The sequence below is a fragment of the Gambusia affinis genome, linkage group LG13 (genome assembly GCF_019740435.1).
Source record: "Gambusia affinis linkage group LG13, SWU_Gaff_1.0, whole genome shotgun sequence".
NCBI lineage: Eukaryota > Metazoa > Chordata > Actinopteri > Cyprinodontiformes > Poeciliidae > Gambusia > Gambusia affinis.
The window spans coordinates 22525054-22538622 of record NC_057880.1 but is presented as its reverse complement, the minus strand read 5'-3'; the positions used below and the strand labels follow the sequence as shown (position 1 = coordinate 22538622).

General features: G+C 37.9%; 1 protein-coding gene across 6 annotated transcripts in view; it reads left to right on the top strand.

Annotated features, from left to right (window-relative positions):
* The window catches only part of smap1 (small ArfGAP 1), an 80602-nt gene that overhangs the window by 50864 nt on the left and 16169 nt on the right, over window positions 1-13569 (top strand). For all 6 annotated transcript variants that reach the window (XM_044136009.1, XM_044136012.1, XM_044136011.1 and 3 more), the window contains exon 8: window positions 9125-9243. In XM_044136009.1, coding sequence (XP_043991944.1) covers window positions 9125-9243 — 119 coding nt within the window. The remainder of the gene's footprint in view (window positions 1-9124; window positions 9244-13569) is intronic.

Sequence of the window (13569 nt, the reverse complement as noted above, 5' to 3'; positions counted from 1 at the left end):
ATTTAAGCTCTATATTGACAGCTTAACAGGTAAAGCCAATGCTAGTCATCGTTAGCCAGCAGCTTTTTGCTCTCCAGCAGAGACGGAGTTTCTCCTCAGGGAGAAGGAGATCGATCTTTTCACAGATTATTTGTCTCATAGCAAACTGTCATGACATGGTGACAGTTTTATAAAAGTTACATACTGCACTTTTAATGAATAATGCTTGGTACGTTGTTTTTAACAAGTATGAATCTTTTTTATAGACTCAAATTATCTTTAGATACAGAAATGACGTTCTCTGAGATTTTGGTTGACAAAGTGGCAACATTTAATTACAACTACACATTCAGATTTAGAATCACAAAATACATATTAATTGGATTCTTTTACACACACACATTCATATTTACATGTTTACAAAGCACAAATGCTCAGCCATTTTATTTTATTAGGTCACAAAACTCAATTCATGACTACTGTCTCTGATTTACAAGGACAATATATATTTGACTTGCATTTGTGTCCATAGAACAGTCAAAGATCCCTCTTTCTTTATTCTCCAACCTTGTGAGATACTCAAGGAGACGACTAAACATGAGTGCAAAGTATTAACAGTGGATGTGTAATCATTTTATCTCTCGACGTGAGACTTCCTCCCCCCCACTGTATAAAGGCATTAGCGTGATTATGCTCCTGCAGTAAGAGATAAATTAATCTTATTGTCTGTTATGAAAATGATTTGTCCTCTAGGAGTTAATTAAAACACACTTCCTCATGGTGTCGCACCGACTGTTAGGGACTGTGACCATTTTCACTTGTCAGATTGCTGTGTGAACAGAAGGTTTTCTACCACCTGCGTGCTGGGATTTTAATGGTATTCAGGGTTTCCACCAGAAGGCCTACTTAGCCCAGTGGTAGGGCAGTCCACCAGCGGCCCGCCATGTTTTTGTGTTAAATGTTATAAGTAGGGCTGTAAAGTTTCCTCAAATGATTCGAGTACCTCGATTATTAAAACTACTTGAGGAAAATTATATGCCTGGAAATTTTGTTAAATTCTGTTTTATTATTTAGTGCACCATGTTCTGGCTGGGTGATTATTTGCATTGCACAACGCTCTCACTTCCGCCTATTAGTGGTTGACGAAAGCTAAGTGTTGGCGGCATAACGTCCAATTTTCAAGTTTGGACCCGGTAATATGGGGGTATTTCCTGGAGTTATGATAATGTCTGGGTTTTTATGGTTTTTTTGTGGGATCAGTAAGCATAAATTAGCTGGCACGATGCCTGGAGAGCGGCAGCCTTTCTGCTGCCAGATCTGCTGCCTGGTGGCTGGTTCACAGCAAACTGCGGTGCAGGCCGCTGTTCTGTAGTTGATACTTAACGGAAGAGTAGCTTTATGGATGAACCAGAACCATTTTCCCAAGCCGCTTTTCAATGCAGCATATGTGTTAAGATGCTAACATCGATGGGTCAGCGACAGACATGTTGTTGTGCAGAGCTGCATGTCGGTGTGTTAGAATCATGGCACAAAACCAATGAAAGGCTAAAATCTTTGTGGAGTTTTTTCTAAACAAACCGAGTAAGTAGAGTAATGCTGGTGGATTCAGAAAATGTTAGCTAGCTAATAAGCTAGTTTTGTTGTTATGTGTCTGCAGAGGTGGGTAGTACTGGTGACATTTACTTCAGTAACTTTTTTTGTGGGGGGAAAAGGTGTGAAATAGATTTAATCCACTTTACTAATAGTAACAGTAATAGTATGAACTCTTGCTACTCTTGAGTGGATTGGTTTTGCATTTAAAGAAATAAACTATAGAGATTTTAAACATTAGATCCTGAGATTTCTGCAACATATGAGCTAACATTTATAGATAATTACTCAGCATCTTCTACATGTAATTTCTATGGTTATTCTGGGTATGCTATTTAAAGGTCATACGTTTGTTTATGTATTTATATTAAATTAAATGCTCATTAACTGTGCCCACCCCTCAAAATAAGTCATTGCCTCTGTGGTATTTGGGTTTTTACTGACGAACATGACATCAGAATGACTGCGGCTCGAAAATAAACAGATATCCCGAGCTGGAGTCAAACCTGTGACATTTTGACTGCAATGAATGTGGGTTCGCCGGTTAACCACTGTAGCATTGTTCTCCGCGCTTGTTGACCTAAATCTAAACGGCAGCGGCGCAGAAAAAAGACAGGCCGGGTTGCTTCAAGGTTTCTTCTTCATGAATTTCTTATATGCAGTTGTTCTCCTTTACGGAGCTGCACTGTTCCTGGAGTGAGCCGAGCGGATGAGGTGCTGGCAGAGGAGCCAGAGCCCCGTGGACACGGCATTGATCAAAAATTCCCAACCGCAGCATGGAGGAGAGAGATTGCTATAAATAACCAACCCTACACCTCTTCCAGCTACACTGGGTGGATGAGATTTCACACATAATCAATAACTCAAATACACGGCAGTGTGCCTTCAGCGTCTCCTTCATCAATCCCTCTGTAGCTCCATCTCTCAGGGAATGCTACTCCTCTGTTGTTAGTAAACCCTGCGCTCTCTCAGATCAGGTTGCTTTGTGTTTCAGTTGGTGCAGCAGTGCTGCCGTGAGAGTAAAAACGGGGCCCAAATTTACCCCAAGGAGGATTCTTACTCCAGTTCTCCTCCAGTTTTTGGTTTGGATTATGACCATCCTGATGAAGCCATCAAATATAAAAACGCTTGAATGTTTAAATTGAATTACTATGGGTGAATTTATATTAAACTATTCCTCTTTTATACAATCAAAAAAGGTCAAAGTCTTTATTCTCACTCTTTGCTTTTAATACAATCAGCAGTAGTGTGACTCCTAATATTCTCTATGTAAAGGTCATTAGTTGTGGGATTACTGTAAAGAAAAATTAACATGTTTCAGGATATTTCAGTGATGGAAACTGCTGACCTTTCAAACACAACTGTCTCCAGAGTCTATAACAGCTCCTCTATTGTGTATCCGCCTTACATCTCAGTGGTGTAGGAAGACGCTGCTTTCAGCAAATAACACTTTGTCTTCCCACACAAGTTGCCAAAGCTAGACTGCCATAAATGTTTCAAACATGTCAATAAGTCTGCAGCTAAAGGAACTGTGAGTGCTTCAGCATACCAAGACATTTTGGACAATTCCATGCTCCCAACGTTGTGGGACCAGTTTGGATCTGGCCCCTTCCTCTTCCAACATGTCTGTGCACCAGAGCACAAATCAAGGTCCATAACGACATGGATGCCAGAGTATGATGAGGATGAACTGCACAGAGTCCTGATCTCAACCCGATTGAACTCCTTAGGGATGAACTAGAGCGAAAACCGAGAGCCAGGCCTTCTCGTCCAACATCAGTAGGTGACCTTCTGGAAGAATGGTCAAAAATCGACATAAATTCTCCTAATCTTGGTGGACAGCATTCCCAGAAGAGTTGAAGCTGTTGTAGCCGCAAAGGGTGGACCAATGTCTTATTGAACCCCATGGATCAGGAATGGGATGTCACTTAAACTCATATGTGAGTCAAAGCAGGTGAGCGAATAATTTTAGTAATGTAGTGTATCTATAAAGATGTGACGGGACCTATTACCACTAAATGCACCTAATTTTCTCACGTAAAGATAGACTTATGGTAGAGCCATGCCAGCACTCCGGCACACCAGCAATCACGGCGTAATAAGCAACAGTTTGACAGAGGCTTTGGAAAAGAAGGCAACAATAATTCAGAGAAACCCTTTTACCCAACAGAAATCTAATGCTACAGTCGGCTCAGGCTCACCCTCACTGAACTGTTGAAAGCTGCGAAAGCAAAACCCAGCCTGGAGAATTTCTGCTGCTGCTGGTGGATGCAAGTTGAAGGATAATAATTTGTCTTTCTTCAGCATAAATCTGCTCACCCAGCCAGCTTTTTGTCAGCAGCACAGCCTTCTGTTGGAGGTTCGGGGTGATTAATGTGTCCTGGGCACTGTCTCGACTTCTTAATACCAGTTGATAGGAAAGGAAGAACACACTGGTATCCCTCCATAGACTCCAGAGAATCTTCTTTTAAACAAAGCATATTTTTCAGCGCTTGCTTCCACTTTCTATTTTTATGTTTTTTTGCTCTTTTAGTGCAGTAGACTTCACTAATCATTAACTTTTACCACATTTCATAACCAACTCATCATGTGGTGAGATAACGCAGAAAGGATTCTTAGTTTTAATAAACCAACATAAAATATTTCTTGTCCAGTTTTACCACCACGCAGAAGTTTTGGTGACCAGATGGGATTTGGCTCCTTTCTCGACTCCTGCAGTTCTTCACGGCAGAATCTGACAACTACATTTCATGCTCCAGTTGTAGCTTGTTGGTAGAAAATGAGTGAATTTAAATGTCTGGTTTAATTTTTTTATAGATTGGAGGGGAATCCCGAACAGTTGACATGGCGCAACTAAGAGTCCGGTGGACATCGGAGGTGATATGTGGAAATCTAAAGGTCATTTTTATATAGGTTTATTATATGTGGTTATGTTTATTCAGTTAAAAATGTTAACTACGAAAAAACATAACTCACCTCCAAATCATAGAGCAGCAAATAGAGCGGCTGCTCCCGCCGTGTTTTATCAAACGCCTTTTCTTTTTACCATCGCTTAAAATGAGGCCACAAACTATCACGGCTGCTTCTGCATCATCATCCGTGTTTCATTATTCTAAATTCACGTATGGTATGTTGGGGGTTTTACTGGATTTACTTCTGGAATCGGTTGTCTGTGGTGTGTTGCTCCTGCCGTGTGACTGGACACACGAACCGATCGAACCTGTTGGGCTTTTATCGGCTCTGTGGTCACAGAGGTTTGGAAAATCGTGCCGTGTGAACCAGACCTAAAACTCACAAGATGTACTCCTCTCATCTCGTGTTTCCACTGCCCTGACGCTCTCTGACTCTGGTCGCTATGGTAACGTTTACATATCCCTTCAAAATAAGATAGAGATGCGCCACAAAAACGAAAGTTTTTTGGTCTCTACGTGGAGAAGCAGTTTGAAGCTTCATTCCCTCATTAACCAGCCGGTCACCATATCATGCAGAGCTTGGAATGAGGGAATCACCTACCGGGATAAATCCATTCTCCTGTCTCTTCTCTGGGCCTTTTCCCCTTCGCAAAGAGACTTTCCAAAGACATCTGATCTGTTTCTTACTCATTTTGCTGCTTGTGGCTCAATGTTGGCGCGAGACGTAACCGAGAGAATCCGGTTAAAGGATTTTCAAAATAAAAGATCCTTCAGGCTCAAATAATTCATAAAACGGAAATATTTAATTATTTCTTGTGCGGCCCGGTACCAATAGGTCCATGGACCGGTACAGGTCCGCGGCCCGGGGGTTGTTGGTCTCAGGACACATAAAACTTTATCTCTTTAAAATCTTTATCACCTTTTTTAAAACATATTTATTAACACAAATAGTTTAGCCGTTATCATCCTGACCTACTTCTTCATATGACAGTTTCCTCCAGCTAAATGTCTGCAGTGATCTTTATAGATCCTGTGTGCGAGGAAACCGATGCTCGTCTTGGAGGCTGGAAGATGCCAGAAGCATCAACAAACTTAAACATTTATAGAGTTGGGAAAACCACTGCACTCCTGAGGGCAACTGAGGCAGTAAGATATGGCAGGTTGTTAACAAATTTCATCAACAATCCATCTCATCCACAGCACACTACAACAGGGATGTCCAAACAAATCGGCAAGTTAAAAGGACATGAGGCCCAAAAATCTGTAGTAAGAAAAAAAAAAAAAGAATTACAAATCTGCTGAAAGTATATCTAAAACATTTGGTGGGAAAGAAGCTAAAATATCTGGTACTTGACATGTCATTGGCTGCCGTTTTCAAACTAGCCAATCCAGAAGTGTCTTTCATTTTTCTTGCTGCTGATTGGCTGTTCCCCAAAGAGCTGGTAGAGGAAGTGCAAATTTGGTTTCCACTGTGCATATTAAAGCATATTTGGTGTTTGAACTATTAAAATAGGTAGCTATAACCATTTTAGAAGGGGTCTAAAGTACTTTCAGATCTTAGATGTTTATTGGCACCATAAATACCAATTGTCTAGCGTAGTTTGGTTTATTTTGTAGGAGAGGCAAATATAAAACTTACAAAAATCTTTAAAAAATAGCTTTGCATATTTGCTTTTCAAAAGGCATCTAGTTGATAATTCTTTTGGGCTTGGTTGGAAAAAAGTTATAAATAAAGAAATTCAGTTTTTTCTTTCTCTGTTTAGCTAAATTTAATAAGTTAATTTAAAGCAGAACAGAGTCTGCTTTTGAGTAAAACCCACAGGATGTCAAATTATAAATTTAACGAGAATACTAAACAAAAAATGTTTTTTTTATTTATTTATTCATATTTTGTGTTGTAGCAAACATTTTTCATTGTAAGAAACTATTTTTATTAATGAAAAAATTAATAAATTCTATCTACAACAACCACCTGAGCTGGCAGGACTAATTTTTATCCCTGATGAATTGGCATTGGAAGCCCACAGAGAATCAGTTCAGGAGCCACAAATAGCCCCCGAACCGCACTTTGAACATCTCTGTATCCACCTTTTTGTGTTTGAAAAATACAAATACAATGCAAAACATGGGTTGTTTAATTTAAGAAGTGCTTTATGAAAGTGTTTCAATATGTGTCCACTATATGTAAATAATAAAGATTTTTCTTCAGACATTTATGACTTGGGTTTGATAAAATAAACGTTAGAGATTCAAAAGACTTTCCATTTTCAGTGAGAGACATTAAGATCTTAAATCCCCTTCCTTTAACATCAGATAATGGATGAATAAATGGAAAAAGTGAAATTATCAGCACATTGCTCCTTCTTTAGTCTGCATATTAAAACGTCCGTTTAAGTTGAAGATGTGCAGCGGAGCTATTATCTTTTCAAAAATCCTCTCACTTTCATATGAACTCTTCAATGTAGACGTTATTAACAAAGCTTTTTAATTTCCTACTGTCTTTTTTAAAAAAAACCAAATTATCAAATTATTATATTCTGAAACCTTTTTGCTTTCAGAATAATTTTATTTTCTCTAAAAGACATTTTTATATATATTTATGAGAAACTCTACTGTCACGATAGCAAATGTTCATAATTTAAAGTTTAGGTCTGTAAACTATAAATTATGCTGAGCGTTTAACGCTATAACTGGAAGACATTTTAAATATCCAAGATAAATAAAATTGCATTGTGTGTTTCTTAATTTGTCTATTTTGTCATGTTTTTGTATGTCTGTATAACAGAAAATCTAAATATGTGGGGGAAAAAGTAAATTATTTCAAAATACTTACCTAAGTAAATGTAACTAGTTACTACCCGACTCTGAAATTGTGCTTCAAAAAATGGCAGGTTGAGACCAAAACACCAAACTGAAGAGTTTTATCATCCAGTTTTTGGTAAGAAGAGAAAAATGTTAGATCTTTCAACTGGAAAATTATGGAGGTTGTTTTAATTTATCACGTGATTATCTGATTTATTGCGAAAGGTCGGTGGAAATGGTGTGTTTGGTTTATTTTTATGTTTCTGACCCTTGTTATTTAAAGAAATGAACATGTAAAAAAGAGATGTTGTGCATTCAAAGCACAAAAATCACCAGGCGTGGTAAAAACAGGACATTTCTCAGACCTCCACCAACCTTTCCCCCACTTCTGTGCTTGAGGCAAATGCTTGTTCCTGCAGCCCCCGGGGCGAAGACGACTCCTGCCCTTCAGGAAGTTACTGCAAGCAATCAGCTTCATGAAAAACTCCCATGTACAAAAAGGTCTGCCCGAAACAACGCTGCTATCTCTCTCTCTCTTCTGTTTTCTTACCTGGAAGGTGTCCCCCTGGTCATCACATGATTGAAGCAGCCAATGAGCTGCAAGGCAGAGAGGATCCAGACCCAGTTAGAGCAGAGGCTAACACCTTGAGGAAAAGAACCGGACAGATTTCAGATTTTAAGAAAACAACCTGTGGAGGCATTTCTCCTTTCCCTCCATGAGTGACCTGAGATCATCCACTACAGTCGTAGCAGACTGAGCACAGCATTGGGTCAAAGCTAAAAATACAGAAATCAAGTCCAGGAAGTTGTGTTCTGATTTATTTTAATTCTTTGTGATTGATTTTTTGGTCTTTATGCTTAAATTAGGGTCCGTCATGACCTCTTAATCATATAATATTAACATTTTCTTTTTATGAACCAATATTAGCTCAATGTGACTCTAAACAGGTGAGATTTTATTCTTGATTTAAGGGAACTCCGTGTTTCAGTTGTTTTGCAGTTTTCTGGATGTTTGTTCCAGATTTGTGGTGCATAGAAGCTGAATGCTGCTTCTCCATGTTTGGTTCTGGTTCTGTGCATGCAGAGCAGAACCAGAAGACCAGAGAGGTCTGGAAGGTTGCTATGACAACAACAGATTTTTAATGTGTTGTGGTTCTGAGTTGTTCAGTGATTTATATACTAACAATATATTAAAGTCTTTTCTTTCAGTGCAAGTACTTTAAAACTGGTATGATGTGCTGTATCTTCCTGGTTTTAGTCAGACGAATAGCTGCAGCGTTCTGGATATGATTGATTTTTTTTTAGGCAGAATTGTGAAGACACTGTTGCAGTAATCAGTGCGACTAAAGATAATTACATGTATGAGTTACTCTAGATCTTGCTGAGACTTTAGTCCTCTAATCTTGGAAATGTCCTTCAGGTGAAAGAAGCCTGACTTTGTAACCATCTGATTGATTAAGACATACAGAAGAAACTGTTTTAGCACTACAGCAGGAGCTAACGTTCACAGTCTTTCTTATTTCTGTTCTCAGGGGTTCAGCCAATTAGCACAGAGGAAAACAAAAGCCGCTCCTGGATTGGCTGCTTTGCAAACACCAGCGTACCAAGTAGCACTTTAGCTTCCAAAGCTGCATTTCTTTAAAGTTACGACAAATCCAAAAATAAGACGGAAGTTGCTGCTCAACAAAGTCTAAAACTAAATCAGTCAGGATTCAGTGAAAATAATTTTTTTATCTGTTCTCTCTCTAGCTCGTCCAGGTGTTTGGATCCTGCCTTCTGGGTGGATTTTGTTTCTTTTAAGGCTGAAACTCGGATTTAAATTCTGTTTTCCTGTCTTCCAGACGCTCCAGAGGGAGAAGGGAAAGGTTCTGATCAAACGGGTCCCGGCGGGAATGAGCTGGATCTGTTCGGACCGATGGTGTCCAACCCTCTTCCCCCCAACAACACAAAGCATGATCAGGTAGTTAAACACACACGCACACGCACACCCACGCACACACACACACACAGATGTTTGCATGGCTATCTTTCTGGGGACTTTCCATTGACATTCATTCATTTTTACAGCCTGAGCCTTACCCTAACCGTAACATTACATACCTAACCCTAACCAAAACTGAATTCACACCTTAGTCCTAAATTTAACCCCTGACCCAAAAACAGCCTTTCCCTTTGAGGGGACCAGGTTTTGGTCCCACTGAGCAGTGAGTCCCCACAACGTATGCGTCAGACAAATGGTCCCCAGAAGGTATTACAAACAGACTCGCGCACACACACACCCACACACACACGGTGACTTTCATCAGCTGCTTATCACCTCAGACAGGTTGCCACTGAGGGAGTCCTCACACACACGCGCACACACACGCACACAGAGGAGTAAATTCACAAAGCAGCCATGTTCCTGCTACGTGGCGACACATACTCTCTGAGGATCCACATCAAAGCAAACTCTTCTCTTTGAATTAATTTGACCAGCGTCCTTCAAGGAAGCGTGTGGAGATAAACCAAAGGAAACATGTTTTATTTATCATTCATCTAGTAGTTCGTGAGGTCAGCTTTCTTCTTCTTCTTTTTGTTTCTGCGTCAATACACCAGGGTTTATTTTGTTTACAGTCTCTGTGATAATAAAAAAAATCTCAATTTAAAATTACTTTAACTATTTGGTGGTTGAACCAGTTGTTCAATTTTGTTTGTGTAATATCTTTTGGTGAAAATGGGAAAATGGCTTTTTATCAATGAATAGACCCATCAGATGGCAAAATAACTCAGAAATACTCAAAATAGTCTGGATGTATTTTTTGCACATATTTTTTTACAAAAGAATAAGATATGAAACTTCAGCTTACCAAAGCTTATATTGTAGCAGAAACCTTATATTGTTGTATTGTAGCAGAAAGTAAATATATTGATGGATTAAAGAATGCTGAAGTATTGCATAGGACTAAAGTGCTTTTGCCAGGTAACCACTAGGGGGTTTTGTAACTTCCAAAGAAAACAAAACGATCATAAAACCCAAAATTACAATATTAATAAAATGGGCTCAAAACTGTGGAGTAATGGTACACGAAAATCAGGATTCAGTGCTTACTTCTGTTTAAATCTCGTTTTAAAAAGTTGATAAATGCTTTAAAAAACTTTTCAATTAATTATTTTTCTTTTAAAAGTTATATTAAACAAAAAAACATTTTTTATGAAAATTAATAAAAAACATTTGGGGTCAAATTCATCTATCCAAAAAACTTTGGACATTTTTTAATAGGACTGCTGGCATTTGAGACCAAAAAAGGTCTAAATTGTCTGAAATTGTTTAAATTTAGAGGATTTGATTAGATTATTTCACTTTTGACATGGGAAAATATCTTGTAATAATTTAATTTCTATTTTATTTATGTATTTTGAATATGTAAATAATATCTTGTTACAACAGCAAATAAAAATTGAAGGAAGCACAATAACTAAAGAATAACAAAAAAAATAGCTGGCATGATCAAATTATTGTCCAGAAATAATCTGCCAGTGGGATTGTTACTCTGTTTATAATCATTATTAAGGAATTATTTACGCAAATCAAACTCTCAAATCATGCTGAAAAGCTGCTTATAAGTTAGTTTTGTTTTTTTACTGTGTATTTTTACTACAAACTAGACCAAAAATACTTGGTAACATTTTGTATTTTCGCTGTAAACCCAACTTATGGATGCTTTTTCTTTCAGGTAAAGATTTCTAACACAAAGATACAAAATGACATTTTGTTCCTTTTTCACAACATCAAACATTGCCAGACAAAAACATAGATCAGTCTGTCTATTCGTCTTTTCTATTAAAACAGATCAATTCCCTCCTCTTTCTTCTTCTTCTCCACTTTACTGACATTTCATGCAACATTTAAACCTCAAAGTTTCCTGGCAGTGTGGGGGTCAGTAATTGCCTCCGCCTTGGTGTGAAGGTTGGCTTTCCTTGTTTGTTGATAAGTAACCCATGACTTATACAAACTAATAGGTTCTGCTCAGACTGAAGAAGTGATTGAATCGGTGACTTATTGCCATCTTAATTCTTTGTTGACTTTGAAGTCGTGTTCTGTTTCTACACCTTGAACACACAAACCTGCACGCAGGGGGGCTGAGTGTTGGATTCAGCGGCTGGATAATTCTCTGCAGCATTTCACACACCCAGCTAATCACAACAATACAGTTTGATTAGCTGGGGATTTAAAGGAACTGGTAGCTGGCAGCGCTCTGATTCCAGCAGCTATTAACAGGCGCTGAGGAACGCCTCTCTGCATGTCAATTCTAAAAAATGTGATTACAGCTTTGGAGACGTGGATGGATTTGTGTTATCCCCAGCGTTCCTCTTCTTTTCTCTCTCTCTTCTGCAAACAAACTCACAAACATGTTGAACAAAAGCAACCAATACATTTAGAGGAAGCGTTTATTTTCAGCTGCTTATTGGTGTGTTTAATGCCTCCTAATGTAAAGTTTGTCCTCATCTCGCACTGCAAAAACACAAATCTTACCAGTTATTGTTGGTCTAGTTTCTAGTGCACATATCTTAGTACATTTGAAATAAGACAAAACTAACTTATGAGTGACTTTTCATTAAGATATAGAAACTTTTTTAAAAGTAAATCATTGCTTAATATTAATACTAGTACTAGTTTCACTTCTAAAAACGGCGAGTGCCTAAGGGTCATTGCGCGTAACACAAACCCTGTAAATTCTAGACACTAACAGGTACCATAGAACTGCACAAGAATCCGTGAGGGTCGGCGGAGTCCCAGAGCGAAATTCCGTGAAAGAGGAAAGAGATGTATGGAGCCTGGTGCCGGAAGCCCTTTGAAAGGCTGTTTACATCGTTTCAAACTGTGTGATTGTGAGCGTGAGTGGGAATAAAAGTAGCAACAGGTATTTTGTTCCATATTACACAGTAGGAGTGTAACCGGTAAACCTTTTATGGATGCAAACTCAACTAAAAACCAACCTGTTAAAGATTGTCTTTAAAACATTATCAATTACAAATTTATTGATGGATCTTGACTTATTGTCGTGTTTTGATTATTGATTCTATGTTGCATTGTGTTTCTGTGTTTGATTTGATGTAAAGCACTTTCACATGCCTTGCTGCTGAAATGTGCTACACAAATAAAATTTGATTGATTGATTGATTGATTATAACAGGAGGAAAGTGCCTTATCTTATTTTTTTCACTAATATTAAGAAATTACTTAAATTAAGCTACTAGATCTTGCTGAAAAGTTACTAGGCAGTTAGTTTTGTCTTATTTCAAATATATTAAAGTATTTTCACAATAAACTAGACCAAAATTATGAAGGAAGATTTAGTTTGTTATAAATATTTTTTATTCAGGCGTTTTAATGACTTATTTATTATTATTTTATTGTGAAATTATTATATTATCTGTTGTTTATATTTTGTTTACTCAATCACTCTTTGTGGCTCTGGTTGACCTGCTGCCTTTTTGTTTGAATTGTATTTAGGAAATCTCTGTCCAGCTGAGGTTAGCTCAGCTGGAAAGGTGTGGTGCTAATAACGGTGAGGTAGGTGGTTCAAACCCCGTACTGGTCAATGGAAATCTAAAGTCTTTCAGACAAACAACACTTCAAAATTCAAAAGGGTGGTAAACAAAATCAACACTTCAAAATAAAAAAGGTGCAAAATAAAATCAATGCTTCAAAATAAAAAAGGTGCAAAATAAAATCAACACTTCAAAATAAAAAAGGTGCAAAATAAAATCAAAACTTCAAAATAAAAATGGCTGGAAAATAAAATCAACATTTCAAAATAAAATATTGCTGGACAATACACCTTTAAGCATGTTGATTTTGAAAAACATAACAGCATTTCTTCAAATCTTCATTGTAGTAAGATCATGTAAGTTTTTCTTATATTGACGAAGACATAACATTATCTGTGGCTGGTTAGCTCAGTTGGTTTGAGCGCGGTACTCATAAAGCCAAGGTCATGGGTTCAATTCCCACCCTTGCCAATGGAAACCTAAAGGGTTTCATAAGGTCAACTCTTCAAAATAGCAGGAGACTTTAAATAAATTTATTTATGTTTATTTGAAAAACTTTAGAATTTCACTGCCTTTGTCAAGATCATGTAAGTTTTTCTAACATTGATGAAAACTCAACATTATGTGTTGCTGGTTAGCTCAGCTGGTCAGAGTAGGGCACTTATGAAGTCAAGGTCATGGGTTCAATCCCCCTGGCCAGCAGAAATATAAAGTCTTAATAAAATCAACTCATCAAAATAGCAGGAGGCTG